Genomic DNA, 21,627 nt, shown 5'->3' on the forward strand with positions numbered 1-21,627 from the left:
ACCAATCCTGGAAGAAAGAGGCACACACCCCAAACCAGAGAGCCAGGTGAAGGGACGGGACAGCCCACAAAGAGGACCGCAGGACACAGGCCAGCACAACTCACAGAGAGAAGGAGACTTCAAGTCTTTCTAATGGAACTGTAAAGGCTGCATTTAATTCATGAACTCATTGCTGTTTGCTGCATGCTGGAGTTTTGGACACTAGAGGGCGCCAATACACTGAGAATGAAACCCAGAAAAGCAATTCATAAATTCATTGAGTGATGTGCAGAAGTCTGAGTAAAATCAAACTCTAAATAAAGCAAACAAAGCAACATTTAGTCAGCCTGTGATGTAGAGTTTAGATGTTTTACAGCTGACTGCAGGATGAAAGATGGAATAATATTTAAGAACAGACGCTAAAAAAGCTGACACAGCTCTTTGTTTTAACAGAAACATCAAGAATGAAAACTAACTTTAAAAAAGAAATAACAAAGTTTAGAAAAAGTTTTATTTTTGAGTTGAGACAATGTTTCACGTTTTTTCATGATCATGAAGGGACGAGGTGTCCCACAAGAAAGTTAATTCATTCATTTCACCAACAAAAAAGAGAAAACTAATGTTTAAAAGTCATGAGCATCAAGCCTCCACAGATTGGAAGCTAAAGTATCAGCACAGACTAAATAACAGTAAAAAACAGGGACGTCGCTCATCCTTGGACCACATCAAGCGGAGCTCTGAGCGTCTGTTTCACTGTAAAGAGATAAAACTGGAGCTGATGTGATCCTGGATCAGGACGACACCCGTGGAAACACAAAGATCTCTGGCACAACTTCACTTATTACTCAAGGTGCAGGAAGAAGAGTGATAGCCTAAAGAAGGTGAAGCTCGAGCAGCATCGTGGGAACAAGAACGACTGAATTACTCAATCAACATGTTTCTGCTCATGGCCTTGATCAGGAAAACACTGGGCAGAGGATGGGAGGTGGGAGGGGCACTGATGATGATGAGGTCGCTAACACGTGTTTTGAAAAGAAGGTTGTACATTACACAGCAGAGGTACATTTTGCACTTTACACAGCAGCCACAGTTAGTTACTGTATATGTGCACATGTGTAAACATGGCTCTGTGAATATGGATCTTTAGGAGTGGAGCTCCTGTCGTTGCATCAGATATTAAATTTAAAGGATCTTGAGCAGTTTTTATGGTGACAGAATTTTAAAAAGGCAATTCAACATAGACTCAGACATGTCTATAAACAGCACAACGTTCATGTCTTCAAATTGTTTGTTTGTTTGTTTTGTTGATTCGAGATGGGACGACCTGTGAAACGATCTTCTGAGTGACTAATGACTGAGACTGTCTGACTGCAGACATGAAACATATAATAATAATAATAATGAGAGCAATAGTTCTGGAGCACAAACACTAAAAACATTCACAGACGTCCTGTAACAGGACCGAACAGAATTAAAACCAGCTGCACTTTCGCGTGCTTCAGACTTCACTTCCTGATAACAACATGTCAAATGCAGTGTCAGTTTTCACATTTCATGATCATCATAGAAAGCCCTGCTTCTCAATGCAATTAAAACAGATGGCATAAATTAAAGCAAGAGTATTTCCTTCCCTGTAATAAGCTGGATCAACATAAAGACAAAGGAAACGCAGGATTTCAGTTCACTGAGGTATGAATCTGTTTCCCTCAGTAACTTTCTTCTGGAGCGTCTGCTGTAAATCAGCTTTCACAGAAACATCGTCTCTCTGGTTTCACTGAGAAGCTGCAAAGAGGAAATAAAAGTATTTATTACATAAAGTCTGCTTTTAAAATCACACACATACACATGAAGAATGTTGGTCCTGTAAAGATGAGAATTTTTATTACGTTAAAACAACAAAATGCGATAAATTCAGAATAAAAACATGTTATCATGAATACATCTGTACTTCAAACAGGAACTCTGCACGCTGTTCCCTCACCGTTCCCTCACTGTTCCCTCACTGTCCCCTCACCGTTCCCTCACTGTTCCCTCACCGTTCCCTCACCGTTCCCTCACTGTTCCCTCACCGTTCCCTCACCGTTCCCTCACTGTCCCCTCACCGTTCCCTCACTGTTCCCTCACTGTTCCCTCACCGTTCCCTCTCTGTTCCCTCACCGTTCCCTCTCTGTTCCCTCACTGTTCCCTCATCTGATACTTTTTGGACATTAAAAAACAAAATAAACAAACTCAATGTGACTTTAGTTTCACAGCTTGAGGTCAGCTTTTCTTTCTCTGGTTATTTATTCATTCATGTCTCTATTATTTGTTACTGCATCATTCTTGACGGGGTCCACTGGTGTGAATATGTTCAAACTTACCTTTAAAGGCAGGTTACGCTGTGGTGTAGATGAAACACACACAGAGAGACAAAACGACGAGCGCAGAAAGAATCCCAGAAACAAATGAAACTATGAGCACGGTGTCTCCACAGCAGGATGCAAACAGCTGGTCTGAAACACATGACACAATCCAGCTGTTACACTAAAGGTCATGTTTATTTTCAACCCACAGGAATAAGATCAGCGTCTGTGATCAATGAAAAAATACAAACACGCCTGTGAAAACGTTTTTTTTCCCCTTCCTGATGTTTTATTTTATAAGTCAAGTAAACAGAAAATGTGATTTTTTTAAGTGATGTTTTTATTTTATTAAAGGAACAAAAACGTCCTACCCTGACCTTTAACCTGTGTGAAAAAGGAATTTCCCCCAAACCTAACAGCTGCTTGTATTTCCCTCTGCAGTGCTCAGTGATAACTGATGAAGAGTGTATCACATCAGTGTGGAGGATTTTCAGGTCTGTTCTCCTAAACTGCAGCCTGTTGTTCTGGGATCTTTATTGACCTCCTGGATGAGCCACCGATGTGCTCTTAGAGTAACTTTGGAAGGTCGGTTACTCCTGGGAACGTTCATCACTTTTCCAACTTCTGTCCGTTTGTAGATAATGACTCTCTGTGTGAGTCACAAAGCCTTAAACATGGGTTTGTACCCAAACACCACTGATAGATGTGACTGACTTTGTTTCTCAGCTTCTCTTTCATTTGTGGAGCTGCTTTGTCAGATCTTTTGGTCTCATTCACTTTGTCAGAAACGTTTTTTGTCTGTTTAGCAGATTTTTTTTATTCATTTCTGCCATTCAGCTCTGGCAGCAATCATGCTTAAAATAGGAAAATTAAACTCAGCTTTCCAAAAGATTTGCTTAATCACATAGTGTGTGTCTGTGTTTGGATAAATAATCTAAAAACTGCATTTTGTATTACTTTGTTATTTATATTTGTTCGATGATCTGAAACATGTAAATGTGACAAATATGCAAAAAACAAAGAAATCAGGAAGAAGGATGAATACTTTTTCACACCATTGTTTAAAACACACAAACATCAGCATCACAGACTGAAACATGACGAGCGGGAATCAAACCTGGAACAAAGATCTCGTCAGCAGCTCGGTGGCTGAGCTCCTCCTGTGTGGCTACACAGTGGAAGAGGCTGCTGTTTGTCCTGGTCACCGTGGTGAGGAGGGTGATGTCATAGCGCTCTCCTGTGTGTGACACCTGTGGCTCCTCAGCAGGAAGGATGTTTCCATCGCTGTCCCTCCACTCTACTTTAGGCTTTGGAGAAGCACCTCTGACCTCACACTTCAGCTGCACCCCGACCTCGCTGATGTTCAGGATCCCAACAAACGGCTTCGGAGCTGCACCTGTGAACACAGCAGCAGGACGGGTGATTTTCACTCACTGAGACACGAGTCAGAACAAGCAAATCAGCCAAGTAGCTTAAAACTGTCTTCAGTGAAACAGGGAAAAGTTCTGCGTTGTTGGTGTTCCTGCTTCATGACAGACGCGTCTGAAGTGGGTTACAGGACACAGGACTGTTGAATCTGAGGAATGTAGAATAAGATTTGTTTCTGCTGATTTGTTTTCCTACCAGCCAGCCTGTCTGAACACACCCTGTTCTTATCCCGAGAACAAGCAGAGGCATCAGGAGATAAATATCTGCGGTCACTTTCTCCACAAAGTTTGAACCAACACTAACAGTACTAAGAGTACGGAGCATGATCGATACACTTGATTTCTTTTGTCATTAACAGCAGAAAACATCGAATATTACTGATATCAAATCAGTACAAAGTTTTTATATCAGTATTGTGGTAAAAAAAGGAATATTTCACCTCTTGTCTGTTATAAAAGTTCACATGTGCTTCGCTTTTTAAACTTGGTCTTTAGTTTGTTTTCAGAAATGAAAGACTCACCAACAACGAGGGTGACGTTAAATGTTTCTCTGTCTGGCTGATGAAATGGAAAATCACAGGTGTAGTCTCCACTGTCGGCCACCTTGGTGTTTCTGATGATGATGGAGGCGTTACCAAACTTCAGCTGGTCTGAAAAGTGTGACACGCGTCCTCTGAAGTGCTCGTCTTGACCTGAACGTCTGTTATTATGATGGAGGCCGGCATCGTACACAAACACCTCCTGCTCATCGTCTTTTCTCCAGTCAAAGCGTGTTCGTACGAGGCTCTCCTGGGAGCTGAGCGAGCACGGTAAGATGATGTAGTTTCCTTCAGATACAACCACCACGATGGTTCCTCGCCCTGAAGAATGAATCATATTTAAATCATTATGTTTAAACACAGAACAACACATAACATATGCAGATAATTCAGAGATAAGTATTAAAACAAACGGCTCATCACAGTGTCAACTCTTTCTAAGAAGAGTCGAGCTACATTTTTTGTGCCTTAGTTCAGATTGAAGATATATTATTTTATTTAGCTTTGACCTTTGACTGTACCTGAGATCATTTATATATTTTTCCATTTAAGAAAATGTTTTCTATTTTATATTAATACACAGATGTTGTATCAAGTTAAACTATAAACATTTCTAAATTTCTAAATTGTAAACCAATGAGCAGTTTGTTCTGCTGTGTTTTTACTTTTTGAATATTTATTATTGCTCATTAATAAGACAAAAATATTCCTTGTCTGATAACGCGATAGATCTCTCGATTACTAAAATCATCGATGGCAGCAGCCCTACACACAAGCATATACCATATATACACACATATGCTTTCACCGACCCCTTTATTAGGTACACCTTACATGTACTGGGTAGGACCCCCTTTACCTTCAGAGGTTGCTTTAATTCTTTTTGCTTCAACAAGACGCTTTTTAGTCCAGAGTGACATCATCACACAGCTGTTGCATCCATGATGAGAGCTCCTGTTCCAGCACACCTGAAGGTGCTCTGCTGGACTGAGGTCCGGTGACTGTGCTGGTCACTGGAGTACAGCGTTTTTCCCAGTCTTCTGTTGTCCAGTTTTGGACAGTTTCTGGTTCTTTGCTCACAGGACGGGCACCTGGTTGGTCTTCTGCTGCTGTAGCCCATCTGCTTTAAAGTTCATAGATGCTCTTCTGCATCTCTTGTTTGTAATGAGAGCTTATTTGTGTTACTGTTGCCTTCAGCTCAAAATGATCTGCCCATTCTCCTCTGGCACCAACAAAGCATTTTCACCCAGAGAACTGCTGCTCGCTGGATATTTCCTGTTTTTGGACCATTGTCTGTCAACCCTACAGACGACTGTGTGGGAAAATCCCAGCAGATCAGAATTGTAAATATGTGAGAAATATACAGCTTTCACCACCATTTTAAGACTTACATCGAAACCTTTCCAGAGTTTGGAAGGAGTTCTGCACAAGCCAGGTGTACCTAATAAAGTGGCAGGTGAATATATATATGTATGTATGTATATATATATATATATATATATATACATATATCCAGCTGCTACGCGCTATCCAGCTGCTACTTTTTTTTTTTTTTTTAAAAGCAAAAAAAAAAAAAAGCTGGATAGCGTAGTGGTTAGACTACACGCCTTTGGAGGAGAGGATCGCAAGTTCGATTCCCGCCTGGGGCGTCTGTATCCAGTAAGGGTCCTAAGGCTAGACCCCCTATGCTAAGCGAGCCTACCGCAGACAGGAGCGAGACAGATAAATATGAAGGCATGCCGGCTCGGACGTCGCCCGGTCCGCGTCAGGTGTTGAGGAACCAGGGCACCCTGATGACAAGTGGGCTACTGGAACAAGAAGGCATCGGTGGGCAAGAGACGAAAACAGGGCGTTGTTGGAATGCTACTACCCAAGTAACCCTGGCAGAAGGGGTTACATGAATAGGATGAGGGACCTATGGATTCTTCGGCGAAACAACTAGTAGCTCAGTGTTCCAACATTCGAAAGAAGGGACTGCTCTCACAGCTAGAGATTGACGAGGTACAACATAAATGCTACGGCAAGGAGGAGTCAGGACGCCAGGTCAGGGGGGAGATATCATCACCCCCACCCGAGATTGGGTACATAGCCCCAAGTGCGATAGGAGAAGGATTGTTGAGTGCGAGAGGAACTGACCTGAAGATAGGATCATGGCCAAGCTTGAAACCTGGATCCCCCGTAGCCGGTTACCAAGATTACGTGAAGTACCCTCAGAAGGTCTGCTAGATGATGTTAATGCAGCACTACGGATGATACCTACAACCGCGATTACCGACACTAACAAGCTGATCTACAATACAGCAGCAGTGATCAGTGAGATGCTTGGCTACAAGTTGAACAGCCACAAGGGGCAGTACCCTCCATGGAGAAGGAGGCTAGAGGGCAAGATCAAAGTAGCACGGAGGGAGGTTAGCCAACTAACGGAGTTGCAGAAAGGCGAGACAAAGAAGGTGCATAAGAAATACAGCAAGCTGTCCATACCTGAGGCCTTGGAAACTGCCAAGCAAAGACTCACAGCCTTGGCCAGCCGCTTGAGGAGGTACACCAGAGAGATAGAAGGCAGGAGAATAAACCAGCTGTTCTCCACAGAACCAGCAAAGGTGTACTCTCAGTGGCAAGGGAACAATAAGAGAACAGCACCACCAAGGCTGGAGACGGAGCAATACTGGAAGAGCATATGGGAGAAGGACGCAACCCATAACGGCAATGCTCAGTGGCTAGTGGATCTGAGGGCAGACCACAGCGACCTCCCTGAACAGGGTCCAGTAACCATCACAGTGGCAGACATCCAAGAAAGGGTCTCCAGTATGAAGAGTTGGACAGCAGCAGGGCCCGACATGGTTCACGCCTACTGGCTGAAGAAGCTGACTGCACTCCACGAGCGACTGGCAGCACAAATGAACCAGCTGCTAGTTAACGAGAGACACCCGGAATGGCTAACCAAAGGTCGGACGGTCCTAATCCCCAAGGACCCCAAGAAGGGACCGGTCCCATCCAACTACCGACCAATAACCTGCCTCAGTACTACATGGAAGCTCCTGTCAGGCATCATATCAGCTAAGATGAACAGGCACATGGGTCAATACATGAGCGGGGCACAGAAAGGGATTGGCAAGAATACCAGAGGCGCAAAACACCAGCTACTGGTAGACAGAACAGTCAGCCGAGACTGCAAGACCAGACTGACCAACCTGTGCACTGCCTGGATTGATTACAAGAAGGCCTATGACTCAATGCCCCACAGCTGGATACTGGAATGCCTAGAATTGTACAAGATCAACAGGACCCTAAGAGCCTTCATCAGGAACTCAATGGGAATGTGGTGTACAACACTAGAGGCCAACTCCAAGCCCATAGCACAAGTCACCATCAAGTGCGGGATCTACCAAGGAGATGCTCTGTCCCCACTGCTGTTCTGCATAGGCCTGAACCCCCTCAGTGAGATCATTAACAAGACTGGCTACGGATACCGACTACGAAACGGAGCAGTTGTCAGGCACCTCCTGTACATGGATGACATCAAGCTGTATGCCAAGAGTGAACGACACATCGATTCACTGATCCACACTACCAGGCTATACAGCAATGACATCGGGATGTCATTCGGGCTGGAGAAGTGTAGTCGAATGGTAACAAAAAGAGGGAAGGTAGTCAGAACTGAGGGGATCGAACTACCAGAAGGCAACATTGCAGACATAGAGGACAGTTACAAGTACCTGGGGATCCCGCAGGCGAATGGGAACCATGAAGAGGCCGCTAGGAAAGCTGCAACCACCAAGTACCTGCAGAGGGTCAGGCAAGTCCTGAGGAGTCAGCTGAACGGTAAGAACAAGATCCGGGCCATCAACACCTACGCCCTGCCCGTGATCAGGTACCCTGCTGGGGTAATAGGCTGGCCAAAGGAGGAGATAGAAGCCACTGACATAAAGACAAGAAAGCTCCTGACCATGCATGGAGGGTTTCACCCCAAGTCCAGCACCCTGAGGCTGTACGCTAAGCGGAAGGAAGGAGGCCGGGGACTGGTGAGTGTCAGCACCACAGTCCAGGATGAGACAAGAAACATCCACGAAGATGGCATTGAGAAGATGGCCCCAACTGACCGCGTGCTCAGTGTATACCTCAGGCAGCAGAAACCCAAGAAAGAGGAGGAAGGCGAGGAACCATCATGGAAGGACAGGCCCCTGCACGGTATGTACCACCAGCAGATAGAGGAGGTGGCTGATATCCAGAAATCCTACCAGTGGCTGGACAAAGCTGGACTGAAAGACAGCACAGAGGCACTAATCATGGCAGCACAAGAACAAGCTCTGAGCACAAGATCCATAGAGGCTGGGGTCTATCACACCAGGCAAGACCCCAGGTGCAGGCTGTGTAAAGATGCCCCAGAGACAATCCAGCACATAACAGCAGGGTGCAAGATGCTAGCAGGCAAGGCATACATGGAACGCCATAACCAAGTGGCCGGCATAGTGTACAGGAACATCTGTGCCGAGTATAACCTGGAAGTCCCGAGGTCAAAATGGAAGACGCCCCCAAGGGTGATGGAGAATGACCGATCTAAGATCCTGTGGGACTTCCAGATACAGACGGACAAAATGGTGGTGGCTAACCAACCGGACATAGTGGTGGTGGACAAACAGAAGAAGACGGCCGTAGTGATCGATGTAGCGGTTCCGAATGACAGCAACATCAGGAAGAAGGAACACGAGAAGCTGGAGAAATACCAAGGGCTCAGAGAAGAGCTCGAGAGGATGTGGAGGGTGAAGGTGACGGTGGTCCCCGTGGTAATCGGAGCACTAGGTGCGGTGACTCCCAAGCTAGGCGAGTGGCTCCAGCAGATCCCGGGAACAACATCGGAGATCTCTGTCCAGAAGAGCGCAGTCCTGGGAACAGCTAAGATACTGCGCAGGACCCTCAAGCTCCCAGGCCTCTGGTAGAGGACCCGAGCTTGAAGGATAAACCGTCCGTAGGGGCGAGATGGGTGTTTGTTTTTTTTGTTGCTATGTATATATAGCATATGCTTGTGTGTAATTACAGTGCCATGACAGGCACCTGTGACACAAGAGTGAGAGTCTGTGTTTCTATTTTTTGCAGCTACACGTCTTCTGAGAACGCGTCAGCAGCACTTTAATAATGTCTCACTATTAAGTATCATTAAGCATCATTAAGTATCATTAAGCATCATTAAGTATCATTAAGTTATTAGTAAGGTATTAGAAAGTGCTTAATTCATCATTCATCAATTCATCTATAAATCATTACTCCTCCTTTAGTATGTCACCTCTAATTACAGATATGATTATTCATCTGTTAGTAATGATCATAGTCAGAAAAAAAACCTGTATTCATAAATGACATGCTACAGAGGAGTATGCTGTATAAACAATGAATGACCATAATGATGCTTAATAGTGTGACATTATTATAAACGTGTCTATGTTGTTTTGTTCTGAGAGGCAGTTTCAGCGCTAACACTGACAGCTGCGCTCTGTCACACACAGAAGTTTAAAGTGATTTGACTGAAAGCACAAATGTGATGCTGGAAAGTATTCAGGAAAGTGATGGATCAGGATCTGTTTCTAATGAGAAGTTCATTCAATTCAATTCAATTGTATTTATATAAAATCACAACAACAGCCGCCTCGAGGGGCGTTATATTGTAAGGTAGACACTACAACATTAACAGTAGCAAAAATCTGCAGCAGTGTGTGGAAACAATGAGAAAGGCTAATGTGATTTGAGAATTGAGTGAGAGCTGAACAATGTACCTAATAAAGTGACCAGTGAGTCACTTTATTAGGTACATTATATACTTCAGATTAAAGTTTGAATTATTTTCTTATGTTTTTTTAAACCCACCAATCTTGACAGAAGGACGTGAAATAAATGTAAATAATCCCGTCACAACGATCACAGAATCAAGTTTTTATAGAAAACCTTCATCATAAAACATCGTCTAATGTTATAAACAAACCAAATCTCAAAAACAATAAAGAGAGCTCATAGATGCAAAATTATGTCTGGTGTCTTTGACTGTAGGTGAGTTCTTTCACTTGGTCAGTTCACATCTGGAGCAGCTGGATCCACAAACTGCTGTGAGAGCAGGCACACTGCCCGTTCACAGCACGCCATCACATTTTAATTACATGAATGGGAGACAATAGTCTGGATTCATGGTATTGAAGACATGTACAGCTGGTTTTAAATTATAAAGGAGATCATAGGAAAGTATCAGGGAGACTGTGATAAATGATCAGATTTATTGATGATTTCTTACCGTTTTCATGTCCTGCTGTTACTGCAGACATCATCAGAGGAAAGACGCACAAAGATAAAAGCTCCAATAAAAACATGATGCTGAATAAAGTCTGTTCCTCGCTGTGATCCGAACGGCAGCAGCTGGTCAGGAGGTGAAATCTCTGCAGTTAAAGCACCAAATAAAGTCGGAGCAGTTCCTGCAAACCAGAAACCAAAACCTGAGATCTCAGAAGGCTCGCACACCGAGATGGTCGGACACAGACTGCAGCAGGAACCAACAAGTCTTCCCTGTCAGTGCGTGTGTGTGTGTGTGTGCATATGCGTGTGTGTGTGTGGGTATGTGCATGTGTGTGTGTGTGTGTGTGCGTGCGTGCATGTGTGTGCATATGCGTGTGTGTGTAGGTGTGTGTGTGTGTGTGCATATGTGTGTGGGTGTGTGCATATGCGTGTGTGTGTAGGTGTGTGTGTGTGTGTGTGCATGTGTGTGTGGGTGTGTGTGTGTGTGAGAGACACCTAACTCTGGAAGTAGAAACAGCGCAGACTCACTCAGCAAGTATTCACATGCACATTAAACCTTTCATCACTTTTAATTTTCTGTGAAATCACAGCTCTCAGTAACACGATTGTATCCTTTTTCTCTTGAACAGGTTAAACTTTCAAAGAACTGCAGTTCACTGATAAAACAAAGCAGATGCGCCACATTTCCCAGAAGTTCGTAGTGGGAGTGGCAGCTTTAAGCGTGCACGGTTCTGTTTCAGGAGTTGTGGGCTCACGGCCACAAGCAGATAAATCCCAATGAGTGTAAACACAGACACACACAGAGAGGCAGACTCAGCCGAGCAGAATCAGTTTATCTACACAACAGCCTACAGCCTGAACGACTGTCAGTCCAAACTACATCAGCTGATGTTTGGTGATTGAAGCAGGAGAGACAGCAGTGATGGAGCTCTGTACGAGCTGCCAACAAGTCCTGGCTGCTGTTAAGAGTGTGTGTCATCATATTTATAACTTACAACATAACAGGGGACCAGATACCAACAAAGTAAACATGAAGCAAACGTTGTGTTTGTGAGGGGCACTGATTTCATATCTAACTAAATATGATAAACTGTGCATGTCATCAGATTAACAGTTAGCACATAGAGGAGAAATATAACTTACAGTAAGGATAAAAGGAGGCTTAGTTTTTATCTTATGGTCTCATAATCTTTAAATACTTTTATTTTAATCTTTTTCAGTCTCTTTTCTCTCTGGTAACAGTTTCTGAGTCTCAGTTTGGGTCTGTTCATAGACAAGCATGGCTTTTTGAGTATTATCAGACAGTTTTAGCTATTTTAATCCAATTATGCCACACACTCTGTGTCACACACCAAATTCCCCACCCCCTCCAAAACTGAAAACTTTCTCCAGTAAAAAAGACAAAAGCTCCCAGAATGCAATGCATCATTTGCATCATATTTAATAACATCAAAATTCTGTGCAGTCCCTGATAAATAAGGACATGTGGTCATCCTGGTTCACAGTGATGGAAGCTCAACTTCTTTCCTCTTGCTCCTCATGAAGCTCTTTAATGACTAATGGCTTTATTCCACCCTGATTTCTATTTTACCCACAGTTAGATTCATTAGCCTCCAGGGTGGGTCTCATACGCTCAGGAACCCCTCCATGGGGTTCCCGGGATCTCCTCTAGGGGATAAAAACCCGGGACTCGGGATAAAATGAAACAGCTTGATGAACCCAAAGGAGTCCAGTGCCCTTCATGTCAAACTCTCGTGACTTGAACTGAGCGTACACAGAGAGTCAGAGCTGTTATAACCCAGATAAACTCAGGATAAAGGATGGATGTCAGTGTTCGCTGATTAGGAAAACCCAGAACAAAGGAGAGGGAAAAAATGAAGCTGGGATCAGGTGCAGCTTTATTTTCTGGTGTTTTCTAAGTGTTTGTGTTGAACTTTGGTCCTTGTGGCTGTTTTTGGCCAGTGAACACACCCTTTTGCACCCAGGGTCACTGTTACAGCCCACACTGATCAGAGAGGGGTCCACAGTGAATGGATATGCTGTAAGCACGATTAATGTTGAAGCATTACAGGGTGTGGTTTGTGCTGAGTAACTCCTGGCCTGTGTTAGTTCTGGGCATGATCAGATCTAAATGTTGTGCTGCACTGTTACATGTGTTTAGATGAGCAGAGTTCTTGGCACTGACTGAATTTCCACAAACATCTTCTTCCTTTCCTGCTCGACCAGCACATCTTCCACAGATGATGACACTGATTCACACGTCCGTGGTAGGACTGAAACATACCTGCTGTTAGTGCAACACGTGAGGACTTAATCTGACTGATCACACACCAAGCTGTAGATCTGAATAATTAAATCTGTAAATCTGTGAACAACTGCTCACCTGACTGAGCGATCACTGAGCTTATTTCATGGGGAGACACTCATCATCTGTCTGTCCACAGCTCACAAGCATCACTCCTCTTATGATCAGTGTGTGTTTAATCAAACACACACTGATCACCTGAGGGGTCCAAACAGTGCTCGAGGTCACGGTCAGATTTAGTGACCTCTGTTATCTCACACAGGCAGCATTTTAGGTCTTCAGTCCACCAGCGTGTATCTGGGGTTTGTCCTCGATGATCTCCCAGAGACTCACGATTAAATTCAGGTCCAGACTCTGGGTTAGCTATTTCATTATTATTACCATCATCACCATTATTTCAGTGTCATCATTGTGAAGTTAGGGTTGTAGTCGTTAAGTGGTGTTAAAAATCTCTGGCTTTTTATAAAATGTGTGAAAATCTTCAGTCAAGCGACGATGAGACCCTTAAAAAAACAGATTCCCGTCCTGCTCTCTTTCATTTTATGAGGATTTTCAGTGAGTTCATTAGTGTCAGTATTGACTTCCAGTGCTGGAAAATCAAACCTCACAGTTAGTGAGAGGATCATTTTTTCAACCATAACAGCCATCGAGGCAGCAAAAAGGTTCATGGGTTGTTGTCCCTTTAAATTCATCTGAAAATGAAAGAATTAACAGTAAGTGTCAGATTGTCAAATCCAGTACGTGGTTAACATGTCAAGTGTCTGTGTTGCATCACAGTGTGACAGCACTCAGTGCATTAAACCTTTTATGACTTTGATTTTTTCTGTTATGAAAACAGCAGCTGGCAGGCAGCTGGAAGCAGAAACATTAACAATGACTCTTTTTATGCTTTTGTCTGTGGAGCCGGTCGGACGAGAAGTCCAAGCGTGCAAAGAAACGCTTTCATAGAACAGCATCACATTTACTAGGAGTGCACAGTGGCAGTGGTGGCTGTAAGCATGTGCAGTTTATGGTAAATGGCCTATATTTGTATAGTGCTCTACTAGTCCCTATGGACCCCAAAGCGCTTTACACATTCAGTCATCCACACATTCACACACTGGTGATTAAGGATGGGCATTGATAAGATTTTCACGATTCCGATTCCATTTTTGATTCTGTTTAACGATTCGATTCTTTATCGATTCTTTTTAAAAAAGGAGAACACTAAGGTCGATTAGCTTAGAACTTTGTTTTATATCTTCTCTTTGAACAAGATAGAAATTGAGGAGTAACATGGCCTTACAAACCCAACAGTGAGATCTTAAGAGATCCACAGCCTCTTCAATGGGGTGTCACAGGGTCCCCAGGAAAATAAATTGTAAATGTAAAACAATAAAATAAATATTCTTCTGTAGCAATAACAAAGTATAAGATAAATTATTCTGCAGCAATTACACAAGAATATCCAGTAATGTCCCTGCCTACTGTAACCGAGGACAAGGTAGGAGTGAACGGGACAAAGAAATAAATTGATAATTTATTTATTTGTTACATTAATTAAACATACAAATGCCCCATTATCTCCAGACAGGACTTACAACACATCCTGCTGATATCCCAGCTGCACATGAGACTTACCACACTGTGCGAATATAATTACACTGCAACCCGTCACACCCCGCTTAGCGACACTGCAATCGTGAAACGCACTGCAAACAATTCAGGTCTCAGCCTAGCTGGGAATCAGCGCCATGTATGGCCTGCAATCTGGGAGACAAAGGGAAGTGGCACAAACAATTAAACAAAAAACAAAGGAGGGAGGTTAGTCCGCCCTTACACGACTCGCTCTCAATCAATAACCGCCTTTACGGCTGGACGGACTAACCAAAAGAAAATTACAAATCAATCAAAAGAACAAAAAAAGGACAGCAGAGACAGCACCGAATATTGATCAGTTTCCCTGCGCGCAGTCGATCTAGGGCTTGATCAATTCTTCTGTTAAAATTGGTGATCACACGGCAGTATACCCACTCGCACCCGAGTGAATTAATTGCCTCTGGTTTCTTCCACAGAAGAGCACTGACTTCACCCCACACACCCACTACCTTTTCACAGCTCTTTCAGCCAATCACCTGGCAGAGAGCAACAAACTGCCAGGTGACACTTGTTACACTACAATTAAACACATTCACTTACCGAAAATTGGGGGCATCTGCTGTGGCAAATGGGTGCAAGCCTTTGACCACAAACTTAGTCACTGCTCGGTGACATTCGTCTATCCTGGCCTGAAAGGAGACGCTACCGGTAGACTGCAGCGACAACTGCCAGCATCTGAGCCAGCCAGACTCTGTCTCTCTCATCATGGTCACCTAAATGCACAGTAATGGCAGGTTTTGTAATAAGGCAGATCGCGCTAACATAATATGCACTGTTAGTTGATTATTTACCTGCCGCATTAACGGGAGAGGACGTGCAAACGTTACCACTGCTGTTGGGTTGAGATTCACGAGTCCAGAGCGGAATTAAAAACACGACATTCATTTAAGGTCATCGCGTGTTTTTGTGAGCAAATGCTTTTGCATATTCATAGTGTTTCCTCCCTTAAATGAAATATCTACTTTGCAAGTATTGCAAGTTGCCCTGTTGTCATCTGTTCTCGTAAAGTATGACCAAACTTTTTAGCGTTTGAGCCGCCATGTTTCCTGCCAGGTAAATGACGCGCCGCAACGCGGTGACGTCATTCGGGGCGACTGGAATCGATAAGGGAATCGCTTGGCAAACAATTCCAAGGAATTGAAACAGTGGGAACCGGTTCTCGATACCCATCCCTACTGGTGATGGCAAGCTACATTGTAGCCACAGCCACCCTGGGGCGCACTGACAGAGGAGAGGCTGCCGGACACTGGCGCCACCGGGCCCTCTGACCACCACCAGTAGGCAACGGGTGAAGTGTCTTGCCCAAGGACACAACGACCGAGACTGTCGGAGCCGGGGCTCGAACCGGCAACCTTCCGATTACAAGATGAACTGCCAACTCTTGAGCCACGATTGCCTGCATCTATGGAGAGTATCCTCCCCCATAGAAAACACACAGAAATTCAAAATGTGGTTGGGCTCAGAGATGGAGACAAAAACAGGGATGGCAGGCTCAGCAGGGATCAGAAACTGCACTCATCAAGTTTAAGTAGGAAAAATCCAAAACTACACTTAGATGACTTTTAAAGATTAAAGCAGGAGGTGACAGCTGGACGTGTTTCAGCAGTGTGACGAGTGCAGAGAAGATTTATGTTGGGAAACACCCAGGATAGCTCAGATCAGCAAAACACCTGCTGTGGCACGATTCACAATTACTGAACAGTTATTGAAAAAAGTTAAACGGTCAAAAACTGAATCAAAATAACTTTATTATTCAATAATGAGCATTTGGAGGAAACAAGGAACCCAGATGTCTATAGTTAGTGAGTCATTTTAGCATGCTCTTACTTTGAAAGTTCAATTGCTGTCTGGTCATCCTATACAATTTGAGGACAATTAAAGGTTAAAAATGTGTAAATAAATAGACTCTTCATGATTTAATTTTCTGTTATGCATTATAAATGAGAGTGGTCGAGCTCAGACATCAAAGGTGAGACGACATCTATGATTAGTGCAACGGTTAAAGACAGTCCCCCTCAAACTGAACACTCCTTCAATTTCAGATAAGAGTAAACTTATATTTAAGTTAAGGCCCTTCCTTGCTCCTGTTTTACCTTCAGCTGGTTTGCATAAATCTTCTCTCAACACTCAGCTGCTTCCAAGGAAGGATCTCATCCTGCTGCTGGACTCTAACATCTGCTTTTTAGGCTCTGCGTATGTTGAGACCTGAACGGTCACTTTAACCAGGACCAGGTACACTGAGTCAGACCAGCTGCAGCCCAAAGTGGAGTTCATCAGCAGGATTAGCCTCTCACAGCAGGGTCATGTGGTCGTGTTTTAGTGTTCAGAAAGCTCATTTTCTTTTTGTTGCATGCACACCGCTCACCCCACAAAAAACATGTAAACCTTTGCGAAACACTCAGCAGGTGACAAAAAGATCCACAGGTGCTTTGTGTCCTGAATCATCCACAGCTGTGGAGCTGTGTGGCCTGCTGCTGTTTCTCACTTTGCTGCTGTTTGTCTGACAAAAGTGCTCAAACGAGCAGCAACTCGTTGCCCAACGAGTCGTCCCTGCAAGTTTTTGTAATGTTGACAGTTATAAGAGGCTGACACAGCAGCTGAGCCGTCTCATTATTTAAGAGACCCTGCTGAGCAGTTTAAGTCTGAACTATTTTAGAATTACAGACAGTCTTAAACACAGTTCTCATATTTCAGAGGAAGAATTTTAATATATTCTAATAGGCTGACCTTTCACTTCTAGGTTTGACTATTAAAGATGGCAAACATACACAACAGTGATCATAGATTTAGCACAGTTAGCATGTTAAAAACACAGGATTCACAGCTCCTGTGGGTAAATACTGTGTTTTTATTTATTATATATCATCACGCTTCATTATAAAAATCCTCCATCACTGCTGGATGTCATCACAAAATATCCCACAGACTCTTCTGGAACAACACAGAGACGTTCCCACGCCAGCTAAGAGACATAATCAACACTGTGTACTGCGTCTGCCCCGGGGCCTCCAACCTCAGCCAGAAAACATCCAGGGGTGAGTGTGTGTGTGGCGGGGGAGTGGGGGAGGGGGGTTAGTCATCTCAACTGACTTCTTTCAATCTGTAGGACTGATTACTCCAGAATGACTGAACCCCTCACCCTAATACCTTTTGTAGGAGGCTTATTTCTCAGATTTTTTTCTATAACTATCATCTAGATATTCACTATTAGCAGGCAAAATATGTAATATTTAATCTTCAGTGATGTATCATATTTTATGAAATCACGTTTGTGGTGGCTGTCCTGTGGGGACCACGTATGTCTGAGTAAACAGCTGTTAATGAGCTCAGAGTCACATATTAAACATATGACTCATTTAAATATCACAGCTGAATTTAAAGGCCTGAGCAGTGATGCGGGTAACTGTCAGCATCTACAGAGGGATTACAACCGAATGTAACATGAAGGCAGTGTTTTAGCACTTTACTTGAACTTGGCTGTTTAATGAAACTGGACCTGGCAGCAGTTCCCTCTTCATCATCACAGCTTCCATTACTGACAAGCAACAAGTTATTAAAAGTTTCATATATCACATGTGCTGGACGCTGTGTTTAATAAGAAGAAACTGTTCTGATTACAAAATCTGATCATCAACCGTGACTGACTGTGTCGACCACCTTATGCTCAAACACGGCGTTCTTTATAGAAAAGCTGCGGTTAGCACAGCAACAAATACACCCAGCTCTCACTGCCAGTACCCACAAGAAGTCCCCCAGTTGTAAAAAATTAGACTCTCCAGCTGCACCACCTTCAAGCATCCACCAGGAACTCCAAGCAGGCCAAGTACTCAGAGCTGATTTTCATGTGTACAATTATATGTGACACTCAGGACCTCCAGTATAACCTGTAGGAAAACCCCAGCTCACATGCACCTAGCCAGGGTGATACAAGCACGCCCTCCCCCACCCTTTCACTCCAGAGAGTTCATGAACCTGAGCCTTGAGGCGAGCCTGTTATCTGTTAGGCTCCCTCCCAATCAGAGAGGTGATATTCCAAAAACCAGTTTTAGCCACCGGGGATCAGTCCACCATGGCCTCCGCCCTGGATCTGGCCATTATAAATAGAGCTCTGATATCAGGATTCAACATAACAATGAGCAGATAAAGGGCAGAGCCTCAACTTGTATCCAGTGGGGATAAAAACATGAATGTGTTTCAATGTGAACCATGATGTTTAAACAATTTAAAGCAGTTTAGCATGTTTTAAAAAATAGTTTTAATGAACATTATCCACTCAGTCATCATTTACCCCACTTTATTTTTCATTAATACAATTTTGGTATAAATAACATATCAGCCTTAAAACCAGAGGAAACAGAACAGCAGTGAATAAAAAGACAGATGAAAGTATCTGCTGTCTGTTATCAGCAACATTTAATACAAGCTGAGAACAGCAACAGAGACGCAAATATAGTGACAGAAAATCCAGAAGCCAGTACAGAAACTATCACACCGACTCCATCGCAGGACTCGAACAGCTGATCTGAAACACATACAGAAGCGTGATGTTACAACGATATAAGTTTCTAAACACACTGATTATAACCTTTAGCAATCAAATCAGAGTCTGCGGCCTCACCTGGAACATGGATCTCTTCTTCAGTCACATGGCCGATCTCCTCCTGTGTGGCCACGCAGTGGAAGAGGTTGGTGTTTGTCCTGGTCACCGTGGTGAGGAGGGTGATGTCATAGCGGCCGTCTCTGTGTGACACCTGTGGCTCCTCAGCAGGAAGGATGTTTCCATCGCTGTCCCTCCACTCTACTCTAGGCTTCGGAGATGCACCTCTGACCTCACACTTCAGCTGCACCCTGTACTGCGTGATGTTCAGGATCCCAACAAACGGCTTTGGAGCTGCACCTGTGAACACAGCATGAAGCTGCAGTTACAGCACAAGGAGGGTGATGTTTAAGCATTCACACTCATCCATCACTGGGGGGGGGGTGAGGTCAGTCAGGTTGTTAAACAACCGTCAGGTTGCAGGACTCTCGGGCTGGATGAGATTCACCCTCAGATGCAGGCTCTGCAGGCTGTGGGGGTGTCTTGGTTGATACGGCTCCACAACAGTGCATGGAAGTCGGGGAGGGTGCTGAACCGGCAGACTGGAGGGTGGTGGTTCCGTTTAAAATGGGCTATTTGAGTTACAGGATATCTTCCTGTTATTCCAGCCTATTCCATCCCTGTACACTCACACTGAGAGTCAGGTCAGAATCATCAGTAAGTCAGACGTGTTCCCAGTGAGAGGTAGACTCTGCCCTTTGTTTCTCATATTAAACATAAGTTTTATGGACAGAATTTTAAGGTGGTTTCTGGTTTAGTGACCTCTCTGTGGTTCTTTATTACATCATCAGGCATTAACCTTCAGCTCACACTGAGGTGGTTTGGAGTCGTGTTGAGTGATGGTAATAAAAATTAGCATATCTGAGTCTGAAATCATGGTTCACAGACAGAAAAGGATGAAGAGTCCACTCAGAGACCGGCTGCTGTGTTTGAGCTTCCTGTGACGAGCCGACATGCCTGAACTGCTTCTGCTCTTATCACGATATTAAACAGCAGCACTGGAAGATAATCTGTCACTCTCCTCATTCTGCAGAGTAGAAAGCTGTTAAACTGAAGTGTGCTGAACATGACCTGTGGCATCATCATTAACCTGCGATTTGTGCAATGATTTCTTCTGTGGTTAATACCAGAAGACCAACTGTTAGTGATATCTAATATAAAGAAATGTCTTTGTTAAGTTTTCACACCAACATCGTGGTTATTTGATAACTGAATTTGGTTGAAGCAGTAATTATGTCTCCTTCATTGTTGTTTAGCAGATGTTCCAGCGTTTGTCTCGCCTCCATCCCTGTGACAGGACAGCTCGGACTGCAGTGAGGAAACACTCAACACTTATATTGTTTTTCTAATTGCTGTTTACCTCATCACTGTCAGTTTTGAACCATCCCATAATGAGTGGGGGAAACGAAGGAACACCAATATTAAAGGGATAGTTCACCATCTACACTTACAGTAAATATGTTTTCGCTCCTTTAAAGAAACTTTTAAAAATGTACAGCATGTAAAAATGATGATATTGAATATGTGGCTTTACTGTCTTGAATGTCTCAGTATTAGTGTTCTTACCGTTTTCATGTCCTGTTGTTACTGCAGTCACAGTCAGAAGAAAGAGGCACAAAAATAAAAGCTGCAGAGTTTTTGTCTTAAAAACAGAAGAAAACATGACGCGGAGTAAAAACGTTCCTCTGTGCTGCGTCGATCACGCTACTGACGCTCAGCAGCAGATACTGTGGTCGAGTAAGTTTAGGAAACAAGCCTCAGTCATGAGTGGGAGGAGTGAGTGTGTGTGTGTGTGTGTTCTGTTAAGGTTTACATTAAAAAAAAACACGTTCAACAATCCAGGTAAATAAATTAATGAGTGCTGAACGACATAAATGCAAACTCATGAATGAGAACTTCAGCTCTCACACTTACATGTATAAAGTGTTTAATATTAAACGTCAGTAAGAAGAAAACAGACATGTTTCTGCGCCGGTCCTTCCTCAGAGTTTCATGAAACATGTGAACACATGTCTCGCTGTAAAAACCACAGATTACAGATTAAAGCCTTCGAGGTCTGAACACGTTTCTCTCCTTTTGACTCTGATCTGTTTCAGTGTTACTGACATGGAAGCTACAGTATGAACGACACCATAAACCTGTATTAGTAGGAACGATCTGTGTCTTTCAGTGTTATGAAGGAGGTTCCCTTTTGACTGGTGCACATCACCATGGCAACATACACTGAAGACCTAACCTGGGGCAGGTTGGATGAGATCCAGAGATTATAGAGATCATATAAAACAATAGCTCACTGTGAAATCCTAAAGTTCCCTCAGACCTCAGAGGAGGGTCCAAAGACTTTCCTGAAGAGCATCAGTTAAAGAAAAAGAATAAGCACAACACAGAAGAGCTACCTCGTCAGGCCAGGACTCTGCAGTCTAGTCACACCTACAGGCCAGTGGACACTCTTTCAGTGATGAGGATGTACAAATCCTGGACAGGGAGGAACACTGGTTTGATGGCAGGGGTCAAGGAGGCCATT

General features: G+C 43.7%; 1 protein-coding gene across 1 annotated transcript; it reads right to left on the bottom strand.

Moving 5' to 3' along the window:
• Window positions 1-580: 580 nt before the first annotated feature.
• On the bottom strand, window positions 581-10,787 carry LOC134626883 (butyrophilin subfamily 2 member A2-like). Its single transcript, XM_063472772.1, has 5 exons — window positions 10,565-10,787; window positions 4,270-4,608; window positions 3,439-3,717; window positions 2,340-2,471; window positions 581-1,761 (listed from the first exon to the last, which is right to left on the bottom strand). The coding sequence occupies exons 1-4, from the start codon at window positions 10,638-10,640 to the stop codon at window positions 2,353-2,355; spliced, it is 813 nt and encodes a 270-aa protein (XP_063328842.1). The 5' UTR covers window positions 10,641-10,787; the 3' UTR covers window positions 581-1,761; window positions 2,340-2,352.
• Between the last annotated feature and the right edge of the window lie 10,840 nt (window positions 10,788-21,627).

Source organism: Pelmatolapia mariae, linkage group LG5 (genome assembly GCF_036321145.2).
Source record: "Pelmatolapia mariae isolate MD_Pm_ZW linkage group LG5, Pm_UMD_F_2, whole genome shotgun sequence".
Classification (NCBI taxonomy): Eukaryota; Metazoa; Chordata; class Actinopteri; order Cichliformes; family Cichlidae; genus Pelmatolapia; species Pelmatolapia mariae.